This window comes from Megalobrama amblycephala, linkage group LG5 (genome assembly GCF_018812025.1).
Source record: "Megalobrama amblycephala isolate DHTTF-2021 linkage group LG5, ASM1881202v1, whole genome shotgun sequence".
In the NCBI taxonomy this organism is placed as follows: domain Eukaryota; kingdom Metazoa; phylum Chordata; class Actinopteri; order Cypriniformes; family Xenocyprididae; genus Megalobrama; species Megalobrama amblycephala.
The window spans coordinates 23,130,538-23,158,522 of NC_063048.1; the positions used below are offsets into that span (position 1 = coordinate 23,130,538).

A 27,985-nucleotide genomic window follows, 5' to 3' on the forward strand; every position below is an offset into this window, starting at 1 on the left:
TGCCTCTCTCTCTCTCATGCAGGTTCTCCAGCTGGGCTCAGATATCCTCCCACAGTACAAACAAGAGACGCCCAAGACCCCCCCTCACATCATCCTGCACTACTGTGCCTTTAAGACCACCTGGGACTGGGTCATCCTCATTCTCACCTTCTACACTGCCATCATGGTCCCCTACAATGTCTCGTTCAAAACCAAGCAGAACAACGTCACCTGGCTAGTTGTGGATAGCATTGTGGATGTGATCTTTCTGGTGGATATTGTACTAAATTTCCACACAACGTTTGTGGGCCCAGCCGGGGAAGTGATATCAGACCCAAAACTGATTCGCATGAATTACTTGAAAACCTGGTTTGTGATTGACTTGTTGTCCTGCCTGCCTTATGATGTCATCAATGCCTTTGAGAACGTGGATGAGGTCAGTACTACAAATTTATTTACATATACACACACAAACATGGAAAAGGATTAATCAGTGATTGGATCGATGTCTGTGTGATGAGTTATGGCATTGTTTTTGCTCTGGTTTTCCAGTATGCTTAAGTACTTGTTTCTCACAATGTTTAAAGCAAGAAGATATGTATATATACATATAGGAAATGTTTAAATAAAGCAACATAATTTTAGAGGAAGAAACTCTATGTAAAATATGTCAGGTCAAGGAATTCGCAAGTAAACAGAAAGAATATTTTTTGGATATTAAAAAAATAGTTAAATGCATCAATTTTGCTCTGTTAGCGCCACTTAGTGTCCCAGCATCACAGTGCAATTTTAAAAATAATAACTGTCTGCAAACAGGTTTTGCCCCCTTTCTGCCATTGGTCAGACAAACAGAACTAATGATTATAGAGTACTTCAAGGGTGACATATTTTTTTTGTAGGCCAACCTGGAAGTTAGCATCACCCTGGTTCCCTGAACAAAAAGGAAAATGGATGTTGCAGAAAATAGGCTCTGTGACCAACAAAAGTTTATGATCATTTTGTTCATGATGGTAATCTTCATAAATGAACAAAACATTTATCATTTATGAAACCTAAATGCAATAGCCAGAGGTAAAAAGCGAAAGCTAAAGAATTACAACGCGGTCGCATGAGTTAAATGTTACCATCACTAAGTGCCTGAGAACTCTTCAATATTTATTTAAAATCTACAAGTTGAATGAGTTTTCCTCTGTAGTCTCATTTAGCCACTTGTTAACAACTTCTTTTTTTAATGCATATAAAAGCTTAAAAAATCATTTTTAATGTATGTTAATTTGATTAAAATGTGCAAATTGTTATGGTTGTTGATGAGATAAGAACACAGACACGGACTTCAGAGTAAAAATGGGTTTAATCACCAAAACAGGCTACTACACAACATAAAGTAAACAATAGAACGGACAGGGAGTGCTAGGAGTGAGTCCAGCTTAAAGGGAGTGCTAATGACAATACACAGGTGCAGGGAATCCAGGGATGGCGGGAAAGCTGACGAGGGAAGTGCAAACAGGTGATGAACAGGGAGGATTCTGGGAAACGGAGTCCGGGACAGGTGTGATTGTAACAAAAATATCCTTAGCTTGTATTAACCAGACTTTATTTCAGGCTTTTAACCAAAAGCCACTTCACAAAACCCAATGACTCCAGGACAGTGGAACCAGAAGTGCAAAAATGCGAACTCATTTCTGGGTTTTAGGACTCATTCCTGCAGACACACTATTGGTGTGTTGGGCTGGTCAGGACGCTCAAACACAAACAAACAGCAATTCATTGATAGCGCCAGTGTTGATGCTTTTTCAGGCAAATCTGCCTACAAATAGCTACTCTGCATATTAAGTTGGGATGATATTTTATAATGGAGGAAAAAAATATGAACATCACCTTTAAATTCATGGCAACTGTTTGTTGTAAGACATCTTCAGACTCTGTGTAGCATCTGCTCTGATTTGAACTAGTCTAGCTGCAGCAAGCCTGATCTCAGATCAGTGCCTTGGTCCACACACACTGCCCAAGACAACAGCCCAGACGATGCATTATTGATATTTACTAGAGATACAAATAAGTCTGGAAGTACATACAAGAAATTACTTACAGCACATTCAATCTGTGTTACCCAGTTTCATAGGAATTCTTTTTATTTCTTTAATAAAATGTCTTTGATGTCATTTAAGATCTTTTCTAATATCTGTGGCCTTTATGTGAAGATTGTCTGTGCTGATTTGGGGGAAACTTAGCTGAAATTTAGCTGAATGTATTTAAATGTGATCAAATGGGGACGTGAGTACTACCAAAGTCCCTTTAAGACAAGTTATTTCACTCGGCGGCCATCTTTGAAACGCCTCTCAGGCATCCTGGGCATCATACAGCTCTTTGGGGAAACATCAAATTCTCCAAAGCTGTTTGCCAAGCTTTCGATTAAATTTTATATTTGTAATCACAAATCAAATCTAACAACAACTGTCTCATAATTTTTTTTCCAAACGCTCGAATAATGAAAAAAACTGTATTTTTTTGGCTGGATCAAGACGTAAATTGGACGTAAATGCGCGTCTCCTGTGCCTCATTTCTGAGGCGCGCCTCTGGCTGTTTCTATAGAAACTGGTGATTCTAACGGCCGCTGAAGTGACGCGATGACTTTACCAGTCGGAAATTAGCTCTTATTTAGAAGGCGGGACTTATTCCGCCATATTGCGCGTTTCACTTTCTCCCATTCAAAACAATACGAGTGACCAGTGCCCAAGGAAGTCGACCGGAAGTTGAAGTCGGCCGGGTGCCGCCATCTTGTAGCAGAACTTCACTTGCGTTAGCATCCCCATTGACTCCCATTCATTTTGGCGTCACTTTGACAGTGAATAACTTTACATCTGAGGCGTTTAAAGACTCCATTTGTCCATTATTTATTTCTAAAGATACACGACAATGTATAAAGGGCTCCATTACCTTCTATGTTACATTATGGCCCCGTAGATACAGTTTTTGTAAAAATAGGCTAACGATTGCGTCATAACCACTCGACTCTCTGTCGCACAGTAGAGAAATTACCGTACAGACAGGAGGAGAAGCTCGCAGGCAATCGGGGAGATGTCAAGAGAGATGGCGTACTGGCGTTACATTTTAAAATACTATACAAAATAATTAATAAGAATACTTACTCCTGCTTACTCACGCCAAAGAACTCCCCGCTCAAGCTCGCCGTCTCTGCAAGATTAACGATGGCAGTTTTCACGCACAGCTACTAGAAGATTTACATCTGTCAGACAGGTTGCGGACGTCATCAAGCTTAGTTTGAGTCTGCGCGTCAGAAACGGAAGTGCTAAAAATCGCTAAAAATGGGCTTCACTTGTCTCAATTGAGTTCCAATGGGGTCGCTGTGTCCATTTCTTTTACTGTCTATGCGAGTGACACGTCTTGTGTAATTCTATAGTCTTTTTGTACTACACACTATATGGCAGGGTTGCCAGGTTTTCACAACAAAACCCGCCCAATTGCTACTCAAAACTAGCCCATTCGTGTTTCAGGGGGGTCCCATGGTAAAAATCGCGTTCCGGGGGGGTAAAATCCGTGTTTTTGGCAGGGTTCCCCTATTAAAATTAGCATTCCAGGGGCTAAATATCGTGTTATTTGGGGTCGCTTCAACCCACGGACATGAAAAACAACCCACGGCAACAGTGTAAAAGTAGCCCAATTCCGCAGGAAAACTGCGGACTTGGCAACACTGCTGTATGAATGAATGATCAGATATATTATAATATTTAACAATAAACAAACACGCAAGGGACAGGGGAAGTGGAGAACATTGTCTCGTGTGGGCCCGGTAATAGGCATGAATAATGCCCCTAAGACAGGAAAAACTGAAGAAAAGCATTGGGCTATCTTGCTGTCTCTTATTACAGTAATCTAGGGGAGATCTTAATAAGTTGCTAATAAGTCCGCTTGTTTCTTTAGATTTTATTTGAAATGCACCAGAAGGGAATGACGGAAACAAATGAACAAAACTATATCCATTATCCTAAAGTACTCTTTTAAAATGAGACTCGCAACAGGCTTTTTTCTATATTTACCTCAAAATAGCTGTAAAACTTGTGTATATCTTGACAACTGGCGGTATAACAGCCCTGCAACATTAAACTAATCACTTGTCTGAGTACTTTGTGTGAGGGATAGTATTTGAGCTTGTAATGGAGCAAATCTTTGGTGCTAATTAATATTGATTGGGACGCGTGAGAGCGGAGCACACAAACCCTTTCATTGATCTCGCACTAAGATTTCTTTTCCCTGCTATCATATTTACAGTTTGAATTTTTTTTACAAACATTTGAGTGCTTTTGAGTAGAAGGTAGATCTTTATTGGTGTGCCTCTTTCACTTTAATTCTGTCTCTCTCTCTCGCTTGCTGAATATGGGTAATAGTATGGTAAAGTTGAGGACTGAATCGATGGTGCATGATTCGCTGTGAGTCTGTGTACTGGGATGAAGCTTTTGCTCTGGATCAATCTCTGGCCGTATAATGATTTAGAGCTGCCTGTCTGCATTTAATTGAACTCACAATCAATTTCCAGTACTGCAGATAGGATGAGCGCAATCTCTCTGCCTGATGTTAACTGCCGTCACACCACACACCTGCATTCCACAGCATTCAACAATTATTTATTTCTACTTAAAGGGATAGTTCACCCAAAAATTTAAATTGTGTAATCTTTTACTCAAGTCGGCATGAAATGAAAACTCACCATCTATTTTCTAAATGCATGTTATAGATCTAATTGTGAGCAATTGCATGTTTCTTTTCTTTCTTTCTTTCTTTTTTTTCCATGTTTAATCAAAATATCATAACTGGACCTTCTGGTGAAAATGACAGACTTCTCTCTGGCGATGCATACCAGACCTCTTAAATCATTTAGTCCACTTAAACCCATTCCTGCAAGCTCACGTTCATCTGCCCCCACTTTTGAGAGCAACGTCCATATCTCAAAATCAAATAAAAAAAATCAATGCTTAGAACTAAGTCCCCGCCCAACATCTGTTACATGTACGGCACAATACAGAAGATCCGTCACTACTCAATTAGACTTTAGTTTGCTCCAAACTTGTATATGTTCGAACAACTCTGGAACAAAGAACATATTTTGAAAAAAAAAAAAAAACAAACAAAAAAAAACAGTGTAAGTCAGTGGGGTTCAGTGTTGCTTTGGACCACACATAAAACAGTTAAAATAGATTGAAAAGAAATTATTTCAGGTTTGGAATGACATGAGGGTTCATTTTTTGGGTGAATGATCAAAACTTCCATTTAAAAAATATAAAATACATTTGTATTTGCTGTGATTCTCTAGGAACACACACACAAAACTCACACTTACACACATAATCTAACTCAAGTTACAAATGAATATGATAGCAGCACATTCACCCACTCAGACGCTCTTCCCTCCCACTTCCACTGTGTTTCGCACACACACACATACGCAGTATCCGAGCTTTCATCTTGCCCCTGGGCATATGGCTTTTCAGAGGGGCTGTCAGCACCAGTTTACCGTGATCAGCTACATCAAGCTCATCAGATCTGTCTACGCATGCTGCCGGGCTTTGAGCTCAGCAGATCCATCCCAAAGAACAGAGCACAACCATAAATAACGGCATCCTTAGAGAGTTATGCAACACAATGCGAATTAGATCCCAAGGTGACGACTTTCTGATGGAAAATAATGCACGCTGTCTGATATTTGCTTTCTGACTGATTTGTATTGAAACAGTGGAGGAAACAGCTGGTAAACTGAAGTTCACACTGAGGTGAACCATAACAGACACTTTAGTTAATTTACATTTAGAAAGCATTAGAAGAAATGACCAATACAGCTTTTGAATATATTTTCTTTAGTGGAAAGCTGTTTGCAAAGACTGTTCAAAGAGAAGAAATGGCTAGATTTAAATTTGTACTATCCATATTACAGTGCAAGGCTAGGGTAATGCAAGTCCTCCTGAAGTTCCTACTTAGGAGTTCAGAAATTGTAATTATGACATGATTAGGATAAAATAGGCACCGTGGACAATTTTTTTTTAGTTGCACTTTTTTAATAGTTTTCATTACTTGACAAAGATAAGAAAAACTGAAAGCTCAAAAGAACAGAATTTATTAAACAGAATTTTTTGGTACAATATAACTTTCACCGCAGATCAATATAATGCATAGGCGTAATTTGTGGGTGGGACTGGTGGGACATGTCCCCACCACTTTTTGCCAGGGTCGATATTGTCCTCACCACTTTTTGAAACTTCTTGTGGCACGGATGTATACTAATACAAAAGAAACATTCTCTAGTTGATTAGCAATTTGTTCGTTTGTGTTAAATAATAGGCGATCTGGCGCTGGGATGTGTTGTTTTTGAGTGTTCATTGTCGCTGTTATCAGTGGCGCAACAGTGTTCTCTTGGCACTCGTGCACACTGCTCAGTCTTCACATGGATGAGCGTTTCAATTTATCACTTAACGCTGTTGCAGCCGGAGACTCTATTCGTTCCGGTGAAATCACAAAACAAAATGCACATAAATGTGTCCCTGCTCTTGATATACAATCACTGATGAACATCTTTGGTTTTAATGAGAAAAAATACAATAAATTACACGAGGGCGGATTAGAACCCAGAACCTCTGGCATGCTGGACAAAAATTCTACCCCTAGTCCATCAGGACAATCTAATACCAAGAGCGAATTCACATGAAGAGTTTGGTTCCAAAACGCGATAAACGGCATTTAAAAAAAAAATGAGTTTCCGCCAAAATCAGTATTGTATCTGGTCGGTATTGAAAAGTCATTTATTAATTTTGCGCAAAATGCGATATCCGTCGTGTTATTCTGTCATGTTTTCTCCCTTTCTTTCCAAAACGTGACAAACGCCAGTCTCTTTTTTCTGCAGAATGCAATATATCCGCTCAACCAATCACAGCGCACCATTCCACCCACTGTAAACATTGCATTTTTAAAAAGCCATTTTTAATACCAATGTACTTGGCAAATGTGTTTATTTAACTGTGTGGTGGCGCAAGATACTTTTTAATCGGTAATGACAAATAATTTATAACATTAACAAGATGACCCGTTGAATTCATTTTGGGAGCGACGGCTGAATGTATTTTTAGTAAAATGCCTGTATATAAGATAAATATTTGCAAAGTTTAGACTCTGTCATATATGTGAATCAACTTACTTTGTGTATTTTCAATTTGAAAAATAACTTTTATATTGATGGATTAATTTCATTTTGAAAAAAAAAAGTGTCATGGATTTATTGCATTTTGGGGAAAAAATAATACATTTTTATAATAAAGTTTTTAAAATCAAAATGTAGATTTGAATTTTTTTTTGTTTTTATAACCAAAAGATGCTATGTGAAAGTTTGAAACAGAAAATCGTGCCACTTTCTTGGTAAAGAAAACACCTTTTTACTCAAATTAATCAAAATTAAAAAGAGTTATTGCGTTTTGGAACCAAACTCTTCACATATTTATTGTCTAATGTAAATACTCTCGAGACTAACAATATATTGTATTATAGTAGATGCAAGGACGAAACTATCATATTAAACATGAGGTCTATGTCAATAAATTTTGTGCATTTATTATTGTAATAATAATATTACAATACCACCCCTCACCACCAGCACACACATTCCTGTCTCACAAATTTTTTAAAACAAAGTTACGCCACTGATATAATGAACTGAATAAAATAAATAATTTCTTAAAAAAAAAAAATTCTGACCCTAAACTTTTGAATGTTATGCTGTGTTCTATTTGCTATGGAAGTCAGATGTCGGTGTTGAGAATGACGTCACATCCGAGTTGACCACGTTCCAAGACAAAAGTCTGGAAAACCATGATGGATGTGTCCAGGCAAATCTTTGTTCTTACTCTTTTGGAATACAAACGTTATTTAGAACAGATAATGCCTAGTTTAATGAGACACAGACAAACAGAAGTGCTAATAAACAATATATTACTACTGTTTCACTGCTGTTGACGTGCTGAGCAGCCATTTTGGATTCTATTGTGTTTTGTTCCTCCGAGTTGGAACTCCGACTTGAGGGTGCATTCCAGTTAAAAGTTTCAACTGGGAACTCAGAATTTCCAACTTCCGAGTACAGATGAAATGCAACAGTAATGAGTGTTTTTTAGTGTTCTTGTGCTGCTACAGGGAATGACTGGATATTTAGTTTTGTCACACAAGCCTGGCTGTCACCTCCTAAAATGCCTCAATAAGCCGCATTGTCTTCCAAGCTTTATCACTATTCTTCATTATTATGAACAATGTCAATGAGCTTTCCACCATAATTCTTTAATTAACATGCCCCCAAACTTGGAAAGTCGACGCTTGAAGAAAATCCACAGCTTCTTATTGGTAATTATGACATTGTGGTGCCATTTATGAGCGTTCATCTCATAAATACATTATTATTCCGACATAACCTAAAGGCAGCATTAGTGCTTCATCATATGCTGAAATTGCTTGGATGAGATGTGTGCACCCATGTTTTTTAGTTAACATTACCACAAACTAACACACTCTATGGCATATTGACATAAAGTACATATTTCAAGTGAATAAAAGAATGCAAATTGGAATGCAACCAATATTTCTTTTCCTCCAAGGGCAAACACAAGGACCAAGCATACATGCACACACATCTCTCTGTTCCATCATCTGGTACAGGTGCATAATGTTATGGCCTACAGGGAGAATTGTGTGGTTTTTCATAATCTAAATCCTCCTCAGGTGTTTCATTTCAAAACTTTTGTTTGCATAATTATCTTATGTTGCATAACCCTCATCTGATTTCACAGAGACATCTATCATTGTTTCACATTGCCTTAGCAGCGGAAGCTTGATTATTAATGTCTGCGATTCCTGTGATCTTGCTAACAGTCAAAGCTCAGCTTTTTCACTCTTGATTCAAAGCGCCATGCTTTTGTTTGCAATGACTGTTCTTGTATTCTTTTGTTGACCATTGTCATTCTCTTTTGTTATTGTTTTTATTCCCTCCTCATCCCTCTTTCTTTTTGCATGTCCCTTGCACTGCCTGTGTTTGTTGTGGGCGAATGAAGAACTGGAATCATCGAGCTGTCACTCAAGTAGGCCTTTCATCTCAAAACTCGGCATTTGATTGATATGCTGTGCCTCAGGGCATCAATCAGACATTGATGTAAACCAAAAACAGTATCAGAAGTTACTCTATTATTATTTTATGTTTCTAATCAAACCAGTCAAGAGAATCTTATTTGTCATATGATTTTTTGTCATTCAAACATTTGTTTGATGTGTATTAAACTGTATTGTCTGTGCATGTGTCAGTGATTGTAACTGTTGATCGGTATGTAAGGGTATTTAAAGGAATAATTCACCCATAGATAAAAATAATGATATTATTTATTGTTCAAAACCCATTTGCTGTTATAATTTGCGTTGGAACACAAATGGAGAATTTTTATACATTTTATAAACATATTTGTACCACTCTTTTTCACACAATACTTCATCTGTTAAGCCCCAAAAAGCCAAAAAAAAAAAAAAGCATTATAAAGTATAGTCCATGCTTCTTATGCACTGTATTCTGAGTCATCGAAAGTCATATAAAAAACTGGTGTGAAGAACACACCAAATTATAAGTAGTTATTTAAGCTGGATCATTGAACTCATGAATGAATCATTCTGAATTGTCCAAAACATCTTGGCTCAAAAGAATCATTTGTTCACTGATCTGTTTCTTGAGTTCAGCTAAATGATTCAGTGATTAGTTTGCAGTGATTCTCGAGTTAAAGATTCATTGAAGGAAATATTATCCGTGAATAAAATGTTTTCTGTGTTCTGTAATTAAAGCAAAGCTATTATATGCACAAAATGCCTTTTTATGGTGATTTTTTGGTAAATTCTCTGAGCTTAACATACAGGTTCACTGTGATGATACAAAAAGATACAAAATCTTCTAAGAAAATTACAGCATACAGTTTTGGAATGACATGAGTGTAAATAAATAATGACAGAATTTTCATTTTTGGGTGAACTATCACTTTAATAAAGAATTCACACACACTGTCCTGAATTACTGTAGTATCACAAAGCAGCAGTCCAAATTCTATCCAAAATGTCACTTTTATTCTTTGAGCGCAGCAAATTGGCTAAAAAAAAGAAAGTGCCTCATTTCTTTTTCAGTGTCTTTTCGAAGAGAACTGATGAAATCTTTATAAATGATGTAATTTGTATTTGTAATATCTAATAAACTAAATCCCTGGATAAAAATATTTTATTCCTGATCTAAAAGAGTCTTTGATAAAATACACACATATACAAAGTCCAGGGTTACAGGGTGATTTTAGATTGAATATTTAAGACAGACATTATGCATATTTAATAGTTGTGGCCATTCCCCCACAGCAAGTCTCTAGTGTTCAGCTATAGTGTGTATGTGATGTCTTTGTGTATATAGTAGTTCATTTGATTGACGTGCAGTGCTCTCAAGAAAGCTGTTTTATTCATGAACACACGTTCATAGTTCACCCAGTTAAGGAATATATAATGTATAAAGGAATAGTTCACCCAAATATTAAAATGTAGTAATCACTACAACTAGTGGTTCATATTCTGTTCTGTTCCTCAGAATAATGATTGCAGTAAGTAGTAAAAAAATAGGAATAAGAGGGAAAAAAAACACGCTTTGACAACACAGAAATTACTTTAAAAAAAAAAAATTGTACACTTTGGTTATTTTTGAAAACATTCCAGCTTGCATTTTCAGATCTGAGGAGCTCTTTGTTCTGTCTTCTCAGGTGCTGTTTCAGCTTTCTCTATTGTTGATTTCAGAAGGCTGGCTTGGCAGACGCCCGTACATATTTATAAATACAGAGAATTTGTGCTAAGAAAGGCAATGAACTTTATTTAGACTCAAGAAAAGAAAAAGTGTCTGTAGAATTGCTTTGGCTCACAATGTTTATAATTTGATAGATGGATGGATGGATTGATGAGTGAAAACACATCAAAACACATTTAAACGATTATACTGTACGTTTAATTTTCTCTATCTCTCTTTCTCTCCTTCAGGGTATCAGTAGTTTGTTTAGTTCACTGAAGGTGGTTCGACTGTTGCGTCTGGGCCGGGTGGCTCGTAAACTAGATCACTACATTGAGTATGGAGCTGCTGTTTTGGTTCTGCTGGTTTGCGTGTTTGGGTTGGCGGCCCATTGGCTGGCCTGCATCTGGTACAGCATTGGAGACTATGAGGTCATTGACGAGGATCGTAACACAGTACGAACGGACAGTTGGCTTTATATGCTGGGTGAGACCATTGGGACACCCTACCGCTTCAACGCCAGTGGGACAGGAAGATGGGAAGGTGGACCTACAAAAGATTCTGTCTACATCACATCTCTGTACTTCACCATGACCAGCCTGACCAGTATTGGCTTTGGAAATATCGCTCCAACCACAGATGGGGAGAAGATCTTTGCCGTGGCCATGATGATGATTGGATGTGAGTTGAAAAGCTTTATATACTCCCCATAAACACCTGAGTGAAAAATACAGTGTTCATATAAGTCTATTCATAGTATGACATGAGAACAAGTAATTGATGTGATTGAAAGTATTTTGGATTTAGTTCAAAACAATATCATGCAATAAGGTACTAAAATCTACAACTTCTAGTTCAACCATCAAGTTCAGGGCTCAGCAATAAGGATGGCGCACTGGCCGAGTCATATCATACATTTTTTTTGATAATTTACATGCATGTATATGCCTTGCAAATGTGGTTTAGTTTTCAGTGACATTTGGGTCGAAATTCTGCTTGTCAACTTTTTAAACTTGTCAGCTACTGTGGGTAAAATTATGTAACTGGCTAACTTCCCAGACAGCAACGTAGTGTGGCCAAGATCTGGCCCACATCTGGTACATGTGGATTACACGGGGACCAGATGTGGGCCGGATCTGGGCCGACAGCATGTTGCTGTCAGGGATAGTCAGATAAAGTTTTTTTGAATATAAATAATAAATTAATTTGTAATTCACAAAAAAAATGAACAATAAAAACCTTTACAGGGCCAGAGGAAAAACCCTTACTGTATAGCCTTGATGTTTAACTGTTTAAGCCAGTGGTCTCAAACTGACGGCCCGCCTTCCCCCTCCACCCGGCCCGCAACTGATCTCAAAATAAAACATAATCCGGCCCGCTAAATTATTATTATTTTTATCATTATTTTCTATTTGTCTCATACCATATTCCACATGCAAAGAAAAAGTCGCCGTTCACAGATATCGCGTCACATATGCGGCCGCGCCACTTTCTCCTTTCCAAAGCGCTTGCGCTCCCGTGGCGTCTGTCGTTGCTATGCAACCATGAACTGCACTCTCCAAGATAACGAAGTTTCAGCAAAAGAAAATATATATATTTATGGAGATGAGAAATAAAGACCCGTCCTGTACAGCTATGATCAGCTGTTCGGCTGCGCTTTCGATGTTGTTAAGGAAAGGCCAAAGCTCATCGGTTGGTCCTTGTCACATGAAAAGTTGAGATGTTTTCATCTCGCCACGGCATAGGCACGCCTGGAAAAATGAGCGCGCCGCACCACATGCGCGTCGCGACTGCGTCGCATCTGAGCGTGTTTGCCTAAATTACAGTAAAAGCACTCGCGCCTCGATTTTAAACCACCGAAAAGCGTCCGATGCGCGTCAAACGGCATCTTGGACAAATGTGGCTCAGCTGTGTGAGCAGAAGCGCTGCAGGTGTCTGGCAAGACATATAATAGTGTACAAATGTATTCAGGGATTGCATTTGTTCAGTGTTGTTCAGTGCAAGATTTTGATGCTATTTAAGCTAAAATAAAGTAAGGGAAAATATTTGCACTAACTGTTTAAATTGAATGTAACAATGATAGAGGCACTGCTGTTTAAGTATGGCAAAAATATTTTAGGCAAGGCAATTTTATTTGTATAGCACATTTCATACACAATGGTAATTCAAAGTGCTTTACATAAAGAAGAACCAAATACATAATAATAAAAATGGAACGCATAAGAAATAGAAATAATAGTAATAATAGTAAAAACAGGTCCGCTATTTGGATGGAATTAAGAGTTAGGAAGTTTCAGGGAGTTTTTTGTTGTCCATCAGAGCGGATCTAACTTTTAGAAATTAAATTTGAAGTAAATGACAAATAATGCAAAGGAAAGTAAATTTTCAGAAATTTTGCGCTTTCTTGTGCTTGAATATTAAAATAGCCCTCCTATGAGGCAGCAACGGCCCCCAGCCAATTTGAGACCCCTGGTTTAAGCTAACAATTATAGTGACATACTTAAATCTACCTTTCTATGTTTAGACCATTTAGGAATATTTGGCTACCATGCACAGACATCCATATTTCTTGAAAAAATACTAGGAAATGTGAATGACTCTTTGTGTCACTGTGAAATATGTAAAAAGTGTGTGAAAAGTACATACAAATATGTGTTAGACCAACTATATGCCCTTAGATGTTCGCCCAACAAGCCTAATGGAGAGTCAGCTGGACAAACACTTTATATTGAACTTTGGGGCTATTTACTATTTATTTACTGGTTATTGTTTTACTGTTAGGCTGGTTTTATTTCACTGGCATTGTTGTTTTTGCCATCACTGGTAGTTATTTGTCATGTTGTGATGTTCAGTTATTGAGGTTTATATATTAAGTGTTGATGGCTTGTGTATCTTCTTTAAAAATCTTTAAGGATCATTTTATTGCAAGATTTTCTTTTTATTGAAACAAAAAGCCTTGCAGGTTACAGTAGCTTTGTGGGACAATTAAACAATGCATCATACTGATTTCACTATTTCTGGTTTTATATTTTAGCTACTGTATGTTATTTTAGGGTCAAAAATCTTTGCATCACGTTGCAATGATATTTTCCAATGTGAACAGATTTGTTTATTACATTACCAATTCGAATCTTTTTTGATTAATTTGTTTTTGCTGCCTGAGACAGCTACCTTTCATTTGGTTCTGTTAGCGAACAGTGATTTGTTACAGAACAACAGAACAGAAATAATGGAGCATTGAATCTAGAGACTACGCCTGAAGGGTCATCTACGGTGGGGCTCTTTCAGATTATCCTGCCATTGAGCTGTGATTCACCACTCAGAGATAAATGACTCAGTTCCATTATATGTGCTATTAAACATGACCAGCTGCCAGTACGCTGTTATTTATATGGTGAAACCCCCTCAGGAGAGATTATCAGAGTAAACATACATCGCTGCTTTCTGAGCAAACAATCATACAGAACATTACTAGGTTCAGTAACCAATTGGAAGGAGGTGGGATCTAGAATGTGTGTATAAACTTAAGTAGTCAACACCAATAAACGAAACAAAACAAGGCCGTTTTGTCACAAGAAAAGAAAAAAATCTGAGAAAAAGTTTTTTTTTTACTTAGACTTAGTCTTCTTTAGCTAAAAATTAATTAATTTAAAAATAAAAATAATACCATTTTTCATACTGTACATAATTTTATACGTTGACTTTTAGCAATTAAAATAATTGATTTCAGTTTTCAGTGTTTTATTTTTTAATTTATTTAGGCAAAAAAGTATGTAATTTTAATTATTCGTACTGGCCAGAATTTCTGTATCAGTGCACCCATAGACCAGTCAGAATTTTCAGTTTCTACTTTGGGAAAATTATTGTAAAATGTTAATGACTTAGTTTGGACACTGGACATTTCTGTACAATAATGCAAAATTAATTCATATCACATAATTGCACACAAAGTAAATAAAAAAATAAATATTGAATGTAAATATATAAAGGAATAAAGCTTGCAGGCATTTCTTTTGAACTGTTAAGTATCAGTTGAAGTGCTTTTTGCAGCTCACGTTGCATTACATAATAGCCTATACATCATGTTTTATGCTCATTTAACAACAGTTAATGAAAATGTTCATCTGGCATCACATTGCAGTCTGTTCTCAAAAGCTTCAAGGTGATGTAAAATTACAGGCTTTTGTTTCACAAGTGCATTTCAGATTTCTGAAGCCTGCTGATGTTTCACCATGTTTATAGTGACAGTTTAAATCAGTGGCGAGTGTAAACACTTGATTGGAGCACCGTTTGCATCATTCTCAAGGGCTTTATTTCGCAGTCTAGAGAAGTTGTGAGAGAAATTAGTCTCTTCTTTTGAAACAAAAACAGAAGTGGAGATGCTGATTTCATGGGTTGCTCGGGGAACAGTGCTGGCAGCAGGTGTTGGAATGCCTGGTTTGTTGCCATGGCAACCGCTGGCTTGGGGCACTAGTTTAATGACCGATTGAAAATGTAAATCCGACTGAGAGAGACTAACAGGTAGAGACGTATGCCTGGCTTGTTTTCTTCACATATAGCAGCATTTTGAAGATCGCCTGTGCATGTGCGGATGTACACGTGCAGAGGTCTTTGAGACGGTGAAAACCATGAAGCAGCTTTCATCTTTCTCCTGCAGGAGTTTTTGTCAGCTAATGACTTCATACATATTAGATATGCATTCATGAGGCACGCATACGCAAATTCATCTCAACACTGTGAAATATTAGTGTTTTGCTGTGTTTGATTGATTGCTTAACTTCTTCTCTTTGTTTTCAATTTCATTTGCGCAAGCGCACCAGGCATTAATGTTCCTCACGTGTTCTCAGACTCACAAAAGGCCAAAGGCTTATGAATATTGATCAGGTTATGCACAAACATGATGTTTTAATGTTTTGATAAATAGTCTGTGTGATGTACAGTATCAGGACTTTTTCAGATCGTTTGATAATTTCCAAGTCAAAAGTGAAAAGTAAATTAAAACATTATGACCAAAAGTCTATAAGTCTATGTTCTCACTGCACAGTGATCTGATGGAGCTATCATTATTGTAGAGTTGACCAACTCAAGTGCTCAAATTTGCACACTATAAATGTGCACTACAACATGAATAATTTTTTGTTGTATTCTCAATCAATTTCACAAGCTTTCTATCAGTGTATTCTCTCAAAGCTGACCAATTAACAACATAAACAACCAAACAACCAACCTCAATTTGCTTTTTTGCAACATTTAGGAGCAGGTCAGTTTGAAATAGGCGACTCACTGACGATAAACCAAATTCCGACAAATACTGACACAGCTGTTCTCCATGAAACTTTATAAAGACAACTCAAATGAAATGAAAATCTGATTTAGTTTATACAGACAGCCTCAAACCAATCTTGAGAATATATTTCAAACATTCTGTTCCTGTCTTTTGCAAATACAGTGACTAGTTGTTCTCTGATGCAAAGCCATCTGATGCAAATCCAGTCCATGCTGCTGAATTATAAAAAATGCAAACGTGCCAGAATGATGAATGTTACAATTTACTATTAAATGTAGAAGCAATATATTTAATTTACACAAAGTACTGCAGCTGTATTGTCATGAATTTGACAATTAAAGCTTTTCACTTGAAGTTTGATGATGTTATTTTAAGAATGGTACAGCGTGTGTGTCATCACAGGCAGATTTAACGAGTTTAATTTGTGGTGTTATGTTTTAAGGGATGAAAATTATATCCTGAAATGAAAAAAACTAAAGTCACAAACAAAGTACAAAAAACTTCAGCCAGAAGAGTGACTTTGAGAGTTATGAGCTGATAAAATTGGCCAGAATATTTGATGATCCCGATTCTCTTACACCATCAGTATCAGAGTGAACAGAATGTGTCAGCCAGAAATAGGAAGCTAAAATGTACCTGAATGGCTGATCTATTCTTAATTGCCTAAGTGAATGTGAGCCTGTTTTCCAGTAGATTTGGTGCTTAATCAATTTAACTTGGCCAAATTCCCCCGGAATCCTAACCTTTCAACTGACAGTGATACGGATTTACAGTGTTTGCAAACGTAAAATGGAAAGAGCTCTCGCTCACCCTGCCATCACATGGCCCTTTGTAGGCAATGATGCAAGTTCAATTGGAAAGCAGAGATGTCAAGATATTAAATATTCTGTCACATGTTCCTGTAATGGAGTCACAGCCACAGGGAATCTTTTGACAAGGACCCGTTTCATCTGATCAAATACACTTTCCTTTCCTCTTCCCCTCTTTCTTTCTCTCTTTCTGTTATCCCTCGCTCATTCGCAGACATAATCAAAGAACAAACACAACAAACAGACACACGTGAGGACTTTTCACACTTTTAACCCCGGTTAAAGAAACGTTTCACGCTTGTAATTTAGAAGCGGGGTTAGCGCCTGGTGTTACGAAACCCTGCTCTAGAACAGGGTTAGCACCACTTTTGAGGTGTTAACCCCACATTGTGGTGCCAAACTTGTACATTGTGAATGTACTCATATTCACGTGCCTTGGACAGTCACAGAAACACCACGTGTTGTACAGTATAAACAGTAGTTTCAGCATTTCAGGGGGAAAATGTCAAATAGTGACTGAAAGTGTGACAACTGGTCCAAAAAGTCAGTTCAGATAAAAAAAACTTGATAGTATAGTCAGTAATGCAGCAATTTGTCCAATCAGCAACACTGACACCACAAATATGCAAATAAGGACGTTAACCCAAGGTTTAGGAATGTACAGTATGAAACAACAGCGTATGAACACCCAGGATTAATTGTTGACCCTGGGTAAATTATGAGCAATGTGAAACGTGAAGCAAGATTCCGGGGGTTTATAATGGTTGCTAGTGTGAAAAGCCCTATAGATCCTCAATACTTAACACAGAAACCTCAATAATGTTGACAACAAAGACAGTATACATATAAACAACCCTAAACAATCCATTAAAGACACAAGGCAATCCATTAAAGACACAGACTCTTATTAATGAGTGCAGTACCTAATGAGGATAATTGGTGCTTCTGAACAAACAGATTAAATGATGCTATCAGTCATGGCAAGGATGCATTAGTTATGGCTGATTAGAATACGAGAGAGATCTGAATTTTTTAGGGGTCAGTATTAGGGCTGAATTGTTGGGTTTCATTTGTGAGATGATTTCTATTGAATTAGTGATGAATGATAAATATATTTACATCAGTGCGGAATAGATGAATATTAAATCTGAATTTTAGAGATTTAATATAGTTTTGTAATATAAATTGCAGTTTTCCAATAACTTATACAGCCTCTGTTCAAACTTTCCTTTGTAGATAATTTCTACGTTATTTTTGTATTTTGTACTTTATATAAATTATAGATATACGTTTGAAAATCTCCCTTTGACTTGCAGAATGTTCAGCACTCAAAATGTAACTGAACGTGTTTGTGATCATAATATTTGCATACAGAATTCTACTCAATCGTGATCAGTCTTTTCTATTATCTGATTCTATCTTATCTATTTAGTCATCGCTAACTTTACATTGCAAAAACAATGTTGCATTAATGTTAATAATTGTGTGCACTGTGCACATGACTGAAAATATAACATGTGCTGGTTGTCATGATCAGGGAACGATGTATCTAGAGTTGTCACGGTACCAAAAGTTGGTACCAATACCAGTAAAATTGGTTCTCAGTGCCAATTTCGGTACCGTAGCAAAAAGTATTGTAACTATTTTCATTTAATAGTTATTTAACTATTTGACGATAAAAATATTAAATTAATTATATACAGAATCTGAGCAAGAGTGCTTCCTTTATAATCAGTGAAGCTTAACCCTCTGGAGTCTGAGGCTGATTTGGGGCTTGGAGAAGTTTTGACATGCCCTGACATTTGTGCTTTTTTCAGTTGTTCATAAACATATAAATGACAAAAGTGTCATTACACTGTATTCAGCACAAACTAGGCTACAATAATATGTGAGGAACATGTATGTACATGTTTGTATTTTTGAAGGAATAATGTTTATGTGTGGTTATTGAAAAAACAAAAACTTAAGTCACTGAAATAAGGCCAAAAAAAGTATATTAAATCTATGTTCACAAGACTTTTGGGTATTGGAGGTTGTAGACTAGAGTTTTTGCTTCAGAATTATGTAAAAATTATGCCGCCTACTCCTTCATATAAAACAATATATTGATTTAGTTTTTGTAAGACACTTTTTGTCAAGAAACACAGTATGCGTGGGGGCGTGAATCTGCATGAATAATGGGCCATTTACACCTGAGAAGACAAAAGAATCACATAGTAATGATCTAAAATGACTTGCATATTAATGAGGCCTATCAGTCAGGTAGGCTGTGAAAAAAACCCTCTGTAATAATGTCTCAGCTCATCATAAACAGCAATACTGTGAAATATTATTACAATTTAAAATAATGGTATTCTATTATATTCTTTAAAATAAAATGTATTTCTGTGGTGCAAAGTGTCTGAACAATTATGTTACCTCTATGGCATTTCATATAGGCTTTTAGCTTAAAAGCATGCACATTTGGAGAAATATTGATGGATTCTCATATATTTATGTCAATTTTCTATACTGAGAAATAATATTTATTGTCATCACTATGAGTGCTGGATACTGTGTTTTTAATTCATACTTGCAGCCGGAGGGCGCTCTTTACACCTTTAGTCCACAAATTCATAATATAAAGAAGAAAAGGAACTAGGAACTAACGGCATGTCTTCTAGAGATCGCTAACCATTGCTTTAAGGTCAGCCACGGCACAAGCTCACTAACTGAGTGAAAGCTCCTGTTATAATCTAAAAATCTATCTATACTGTGTAAAAAAATATATCCATATTTAACAAGTTATGAAGTAAAATATCTAGCTTCTGTCAGACCACTTTCCGTATTCAACGTACGAAGAAAGTGTAAAACTCTTGCAGTTCAAAAAGCTTACACTACGTCCTACGCCTTCCCTATTCAACTTAGGGAAAAAGCTTAACTGAAGCAACGGCAGTTTATACTTTCTTCATAACTTGAATACGTAAGGCGTTCTGGCAGAAGCTAGATATTTTACTTCATAACTTGTTAAATATGGATATTTTTTTACACAAATGCATAGCTTCGCTTCAGAAGGCCTTTATTAACCCCCCAGAGCCATTTGGAGTATGTTTATGATGGATGGATGTGGATGGAAGCACTTTCTTCAGCTCATACTCGTGACCCCTGTTCACTGCCATTATAAAGCTCGGATGCGTCAGGATGTTTTTTAAAATATATCAGAATGTGTTCATTAGAAAGAAGAAAGTCATATACACCTAGGATGGCTTGAGGGTGAGTAAAGCTTGGGATCATTTTCATTTGAAAGTGAACTAATCCTTTAAGATTCTGACTCACTTAAACGGCTCTGATTGGCCATTGCGTTCACGCACTCAACAAACGTTTCTGTGATTGGATACAATGCTCAACGCTACAAAAACATATTATGAACATTTTCTTCAGAAAATGCACATCTAGTTATCTGAGAGATCATAAATTTTAGATTTTGAATATGATTTACTTGAATATAATTTTTTTTTGTTTGTTACTGTCAGTATTAAGTATTCACTATTTGCATTGATTTGAAACAAAGCTATACTGTATATTGTGTAGTCAAAGCAAATGAGTGATAAAGAGAAAGAGAGGGGGAGCGATGGAGGGAAGAGCCCAAGTATAATGCTGGCAGTACAATTAATCATCTGCTCTAATCAAATTACACTAACACAGGCTTATCTCCTCCACCCCATGTTTTTCTTCGCTCTACCACTACCCCTCTCTCTCTCCATATCTGGCAGCAGCCCAGCTCGAGCAGACTGCAAGATGTTTCGTCTTTTACCGAAACAGTGTTATGAATATGTCATGCCAAGACAATTGCCGCATCACTTTTCTAATGAACGGAGCAGGTGGAAAAACATCAGGGCTGCAAAACTTTGTGAAAAATATATAAGTTTCTGCTAACGAGTCCTGCTTTACAGTACAGTCACATGACAGTCCCCCTGGGGTTTAGTGCTGATTTTTGCTCTTTTTCTAATGACTTGCACTTGTGTGCTTGCATGTTTTAAACAGAGCACACAGAAAGCCCACGAGCACAAACACAGATTGTTTGATGGATTTAAGACTGCTTTATGAAGGCAAGTAAGATTAATGTGGTTCTGTGCCATTGTTTCCACTCTAAATCACATGCTCTTTATGCTGTTTCCTGGTTTGAGTTGTTGTGTACTTCAGAAGGAACAGAATAACCCGAATGTGACTATTTTTAGAAAAGATGTTAAATTCATGAAACCTCAGCTTTAGCTGTGCTAAGGGGAACAGCAAATGAGAGTGTGAAAGAGAGAGGAGGCAGAAAGTGGATTGAGGGATTTTAATATGTCAGTCATAGTTTTAGTGATCAGTATCCTATTCTAGTGGTCCAACTCTGCACATTTTGCATGTCTCCCTAATCAAACACACCTGATTCAACCCATCAGCTCATTAATAGAGGCTTTAAGACCTGAAATTGTTGTGTCAGACTAGAGAGACATCCAAAATGTGTACTGTTGGGGGTCTTCCAGGACCAGGGTTGGAAACCAGTGACCTATTCAATCATATTTTGATCTGTCATAGTGAAAGATATTATGAAAAATATCTACTTTTAAGAGTAATGTTAAAAAGTGACCTTACTGTCATGAGAGCTGCACAAGATAATAGACAGTAAAAAGACAAATTTCTTTTCTTTTTTTTCGCTCTGCACTGAAAACCTCAAAGGGAGAGTACACTCAAAAATGAAAATTCTGTTATCATTTATTATATCATTCTTTTTTTAAAACAATGAATGTGAATAAAGACTGGGGCTGTCAAGCTTTAAAATGACAATGAAACATCATAAAAGAACTCCACATGACATCTGTCCAAGTCTTTGCTTGACGAAACGACTAAATTTTAGTTAATTGTTCACTAAAAAATCCACTGCAGAACTGATTTCCATATTGATGAGAGTGTATTACATAAGTAGCCATGCCTTTGATTCAGTTCAAAAACAGGTTTGAATGATTCAGATATTCATGAATTGGACTGATCTGGTTCTTGAGTTCAACTCACTGACTGTTATTCTCAGTTGAAATTTCTCTGTTAAAGATAAAGTTAACAAATAGGGCACTATTTTAACAATCTAAGCACATGGTCTGAAGCGCATGGCGTAGGTGTCCGAATCCACTTTTGCTAGTTTAACGACGGAAAAAATGTGTCCGGTGCATGGTCCAAAAGGCTATAGTCTCTAACGCTGCATTCACACGGGGCGCCGGCAATAATGCTTCTAATTTACTTTGAATGGGTGATGTCATGCGTTGCCGAACTGAATTGTGGGTTCCGTCGTGTCGCGTCGCTTCACTCATGTTGCAAGCAGCAGAAGTTGAAGTTGCGTCATCCAATCAGATCGTCCTATGCAAATCCTATAGAGCAGTCGCTAGCCAATTGCGTTCATACAACACCGGAAAGTAATGTGATTGGCTGTTATTACTATAACGGTCGCGTCAACACAAGCTTCAGACACACCCTCCGTTAAGCGTTGACGCTGACACCCCGTGTGAATGCAGCGTTAGGGTGCTTTCACACCTTAGTGTTTGTTTTCGAACCTGGTGCATTTTCTCCCTTTGTTCGTTTCATTTAGGCATATGTGAACACAACAATCGTGCTCAGATCCGCACCAAAACAACCGCTCCGAGACCGCCTGAACGGGGTGGTTTCAGCCCGATGGAGCGGAGCAAATGAACTCTAGAGCGATTCGCTTGAGATGTGAAAGCAAGCTGACCCAACGGACCACCAAACCAAATGATATCAATATTCATAACGGGAAATGTGTTATATAAAAAGCAGCAGTGTCTGATTCTGTGAGTGAGCTCAGTTACTGTAAGAGCGCCTCTTCATCTTAAAATGTTGTGTAATTGCGCTTCTTCAGGCAAGAATGCTACCTTATTTCCAGCTCTTCTTGCAATATAGCATTCATATAGGCTAGTGCTTGCGTATCTTGACACTATACAGCGCTGGGAGATCCAGAGAAAGTGCGTTTGAATTTGCAGCAGTATTAAAGGTGCCATCGAATGTTTTTTTACAAGATGTAATATAAGTCTAAGGTGTCCCCTGAATGTGTCTGTGAAGTTTCAGCTCACAATACCCCATAGATTTTTTTTAATTAATTTTTTTAACTGCCTATTTTGGGGCATCATTAAATATGAGCCGATTTATGCTGTGCGGCCCCTTTAAATCTCCAGGGTATATACAGAACTTCTTAAGTTGAATTTAATACCTTTTACTACCTTTTTTAATACCTTCAAAATATTTTTTAATACCAGCGTGACTTCAAGCTGCAACGGTAGTGGCGTAAATTAAATATCTTTCCAAATGGAATAACATATTGCATCACAATGTAACGAGGTCATTATAACTTAACATCAACACTGAACTCAAAAACTGCCCACAGATATAAGAATAGAAATAAAGACAGAAGAGGAAGGAGACGACATCTTCATAGATCATTAGTCAGTAAGTCTGATGTGTAAGCAATCTAAAAAAGAGGTGTGCCGTGAAGTAAGCACAGGTGTTATTAAAATAAATTAAGCTGATACATTTAAGTAAAGCAGAGGGATTAATCAAGACGTCACAATGGGCCTTTGTCCATAGTTTTTAATCAATGTCAAAAAGTAACAATTGCATAACAATGTTGGACATTTGAATGAACAGCTACGCATCAAAATTTGAACCAAATTTCCAAGTTTTTTTTTTTCCAAGTATTATCCAACCAGATAATAATAAAGTGCAACTTTACACTGTAATTATATAAGTATGAGATAGATTTCACTGCCTGTAACATTGGGCCTATGTTGACCAGTCATTGGCATGTCTACTCATTTGGCCCTTAGTAGAATAAAGTGCCTTATTAATAAAGTGCAGAATATCTCGTTAACTATGTGCCATACATCAATCCAGTGTTTCCCACAGGATTTTGTGAGACTGTAATGGGTGGGCATCAGTTCCTGGGGGTCCAGGGGCATGCCCCCCCCAGAGGAAAATTTTGTACATTTTTAATTTAAATGCATAAATCTAGTGCATTCTTTGAGCAAAATTAAGTGACTAGATCAATGAAGAAATTTGTTCTCTTGTAAACAATTTTGTGCTCTAAAAGTACACAACATATAGTGTAGTACACAACATATAGTAGACTAAATGATAGTTCATATGTGGTCAAACATGTAGAGTACACATTTAAACCATTAAAAATATGTAGCAAAAGAGGTTACCTTTGTTGAATTAATTTATTAGTGGGGGCCTGTATCTACCCAGGTGAAAAAAGTACATTTCTATAATGTACTTAAAGTGCTCTATTTTTCAAATGTACTGAAAGTAGTATCTAAATACATTTTTAAATACAGAGATAGTATATTAAAAGCAAATTTTAGTTCATATTTCATGCTCTCTCAAAATAGCACAGTTGAGTACACTTAGATGTTCTTAAGATGATCTTAAGAAGTACTAAAGAGGAATTTTTAGTATATTAAGAACAAAATTAGTGTACGAACATAGAGCACTTTAAGTATATTATAGAAATGTACTTTTTTTTCACCTGGGTATACATATGTATTTGTGCAACTAATGGTCACTCTTTGACAATCCAGAAAACAACAAATGAATAAAAATATATAATCATAAGCTAACCAATAAATAAATGAATAAACTAGGTGTGTATATAATTCAGCAGCAAAAAGTATGCCAGCCTAATTCTTGAAAAAAAAACTTTGAACAGTAATTTTATAAAATCCAAATGTTAACAAAAAGTTTAAAATTACTATTTGTATTCTTATAAAATGAAGAAAAAAAAATAGATTAGATTTATATTTATATGTATAGAATTATATGTATTTATATTAATGTAGGATTAAAAGACGTTTATTTTAAATGTATTGTGCAGCTTTTTAGTGGAGCAACAAGCTATAGATACAACAGAACAAAATAGGCTATTAATAATCTTTCAGTTCGCAAAACCATGATGATAAAAAAAAAAACCAGCAGCAAAAACCGCTAATGCGCATCCCTGGTGCAGAATGATGTGCTTGAAGCAATATGGAGTCACAGGGCGCAGTTGCGCTGCGCATTATAAATGTTCACAGCACAAAGAGAATCCCTGTGTATATCTGCATCTAACAGTTGATGACATCTTTTAGAAACAGCAGTCAACTCCAGCAAGATCAAGTTAGTTTATGCCAATCCACAGTCCTTTATCTACATATCAAGTATTATAATAATAATCGGAATATATCATATTGGAGAGTTTTACCGTGCTGACTGTCGTTACTGAACGCGACGCGCTGCTTGAGTGCTAAACAGAGAATGATTGACAGCTGCAGCGGAGGGAAGACTAGTTTACGTGAACTTAAAAGTTAACGATGTACATATTCTTCTGTCCCTCACATGAAGCTATGCAATGCCTTCAGATGACTGTGAATATTCGGTTGTTAAGTCTGACGTCACGCGGCAGCGCTTCCGGGTCCTAACGCTCTATCTCATACCACAAGAAAACAGCAAATGGTGCTAATATACACACATGATGTGTTGTAATACTACAAAAAAATTATAATCATAATCTTTATCTCCATACCAAAATTCCAGATGGCCAGACAATTATTCATCTTTTATAAATCGTTAAAATATTAATGTCTGTGACGCTGTGAGCACGGACACTGTTGTGTAGACTGTAAGTATTTAAAATGTTTAACTTTTCAAAATGATGTTTAATATGAATAAATAGCGCTCATAAACGGCCGTCGATGGCATTCTCAAGTGAAATGAGTCGAGGCTTGGACCCGGAAACGGCGTTCCTTACGTCACGACTTAAGCGGATAGCGCACGAAAACTTAATTGGGGCTAGTCTATTTCTTTAGCTGTATTAACGTTACTCCCACTTTTGCCGTATAAAAGAGTGCAATTAATCAGACGTTATTTAAATATAATTTCGTTTCATTTTGAGACTGTGGTGGGACAAATTAGAATGTGGCGGGCCGCAGTCTATTTAATGTATGGGAAACACTGCCTTCTCTGCAATCACACTTCCCTATACAACCTCTACTGATGTCTGACGTCTGTCACGCACCTGTTGACGATGCTGCTAGGACTACTGCTGGCAGTGGTTTGCATCGGAAGAGCAGTCGAGGTTGAGGTCGCTGATGCAGCCGTAGCGCAGAACACTGATATGGGAAGCTGCTCGCTACGTACGCGCATCCCAGTCAGGTCCTACTCTCAACATATAATTAAATCCATGCAAATTTTAGAAGAAAGGCCTGCACTTAACACAAATTGAAAATGTATCTAAAAAAAATTGGGCTCGAAAATTTAATACCTCGTCAGATGACGTTTATTACTTTTTAATACTTTTGAATGCCCTTAATTTTAGGCTAATTTCATTTACAACCTTTTACTACCTTTTACAACCCCGCGGACACCCTGATCTCGTGCTCTCCGCCCACGGAGCTCGCGCTTGCCTTAAACAGTGCCTAAACAAAGTTTACACAGCTAATATAACCCTCAAATGGATCTTTACAAAGTGTTCGTCATGCATGCGGCATGCACGCGGCATGTATGCGGCGGATTATGTGAGTATTGTATACTGTTATATTGTTTACATTTGATTCTGAATGAATTTGAGGCTGTGCTCCGTGGCTAACGGCTAATGCTACACTGTTGGAGAGATTTATAAAGAATGAAGTTGTGTTTATGCATTATACAGACTGCAAGTGTTTAAAAATGAAAATAGCGACGGCTCTTGTCTCCGTGAATACAGTAAGAAACGATGGTAACTTTAACCACATTTAACAGTACATTAGCAACATGCTAACGAAACACTTAGAAGGACAATTTACAAATATCACTAAAAATATCATGATATCATGGATCATGTCAGTTATTATTGCTCCATCTGCCATTTTTCGCTATTGTTCTTGCTTGCTTACCTAGTCTGATGATTCAGCTGTACACATCCAGACGTTAATACTGGCTGCCCTTGTCTAATGCCTTTCATAATGTTGGGAACATGGGCTGGCATATGCAAATATTGGGGGCGTACACCCCAACTGTTACGTAACAGTCGGTGTTATGTTGAGATTCACCTGTTCTTCGGAGGTCTTTTAAACAAATGAGATTTACACAAGAAGGAGGAAATAATGGAGTTTGAGACTCACTGTATGTCATTTCCATGTACTGAACTCTTGTTATTTAACTATGCCAAGATAAATTCAATTTTTCATTCGAGGGCACCTTTAATACAAATGTAGTATATAATTTAATAGTGGGAATGACGGCTACATTTGTATAGTGTTTGCATGTGTCTCGACAGTTAATAAAGCCACAATAAGCTCATGGAGCTAACTTGACAGAGAAAACTCTGACCAATAAGAGGACAGTTGTACTCGCATATGACTTGCATAAACATATTTTGGTTTGAAATGTTGCCGTGTGAAAGCAAACAAATTAAAAAATGAAAACTAACAAATTTAGTCCCTGTTTCAGAACAAAACAAATGATTCATAGGTGTGAAAACGCCCTTAATTTTGGGCGTAATGTGCAATAAACCAATCAGAGTCTCCCATTCCCTTTAAAAGACAGGTGCGCTTGCACCATGGCAGATTGCTATTTACATGGCGCAATATAGACACCCTCAACCCTGCCAATTTCCTTCGTCATTACTACAAATAGGTAATTCCGATACATGCAATGACTATCCATTATGACATGTAGGCATTTTTATCTTTATGTACACAATAAAAATATTTTACATTGTAATCCTTTTTTTTTAAATATTCGGCATGTTTGTGTGCTGCTGCACATATTACTAACGCGCCCTTAAAATAACAAATAAATAAATTCTGCGCTATTTACTTTAGATCAGGTTTTTGCTGGTCAATGGCGCATTCGTTTTCAGTTGCCTCAAAATAGCAATGCGCCAACAATGCGCCTTAACACACCCCGTTTTCAGAACAGCACGCCCATGGGCGAACATATAGGCGCGAGTGCATTTGCTATTGAACAACGTGGAGCTGGACGTGAAAATGATAACTTTTCGGGCTGAAACTATAGCAAAAAACACTTGTGGTGCGC

The 27,985-nt window shown here is 37.1% G+C and overlaps 2 protein-coding genes across 5 annotated transcripts in view; one reads left to right on the top strand and one right to left on the bottom strand.

Annotated features, from left to right (window-relative positions):
* The window catches only part of plb1 (phospholipase B1), a 97,140-nt gene that overhangs the window by 33,041 nt on the left and 36,114 nt on the right, over positions 1-27,985 (bottom strand). The window lies entirely within an intron of this gene.
* kcnh1a (potassium voltage-gated channel, subfamily H (eag-related), member 1a) overlaps positions 1-27,985 on the top strand; it is a 72,932-nt gene that overhangs the window by 8,978 nt on the left and 35,969 nt on the right. For 2 of the 4 annotated variants that reach the window (XM_048191314.1, XM_048191316.1), the window contains 3 exons: positions 23-415; positions 9,075-9,101; positions 11,065-11,494. In XM_048191314.1, the coding sequence (XP_048047271.1) occupies positions 23-415; positions 9,075-9,101; positions 11,065-11,494 (850 nt within the window). The remainder of the gene's footprint in view (positions 1-22; positions 416-9,074; positions 9,102-11,064; positions 11,495-27,985) is intronic. The other 2 variants (XM_048191315.1, XM_048191317.1) reach the window with 1 other exon arrangement.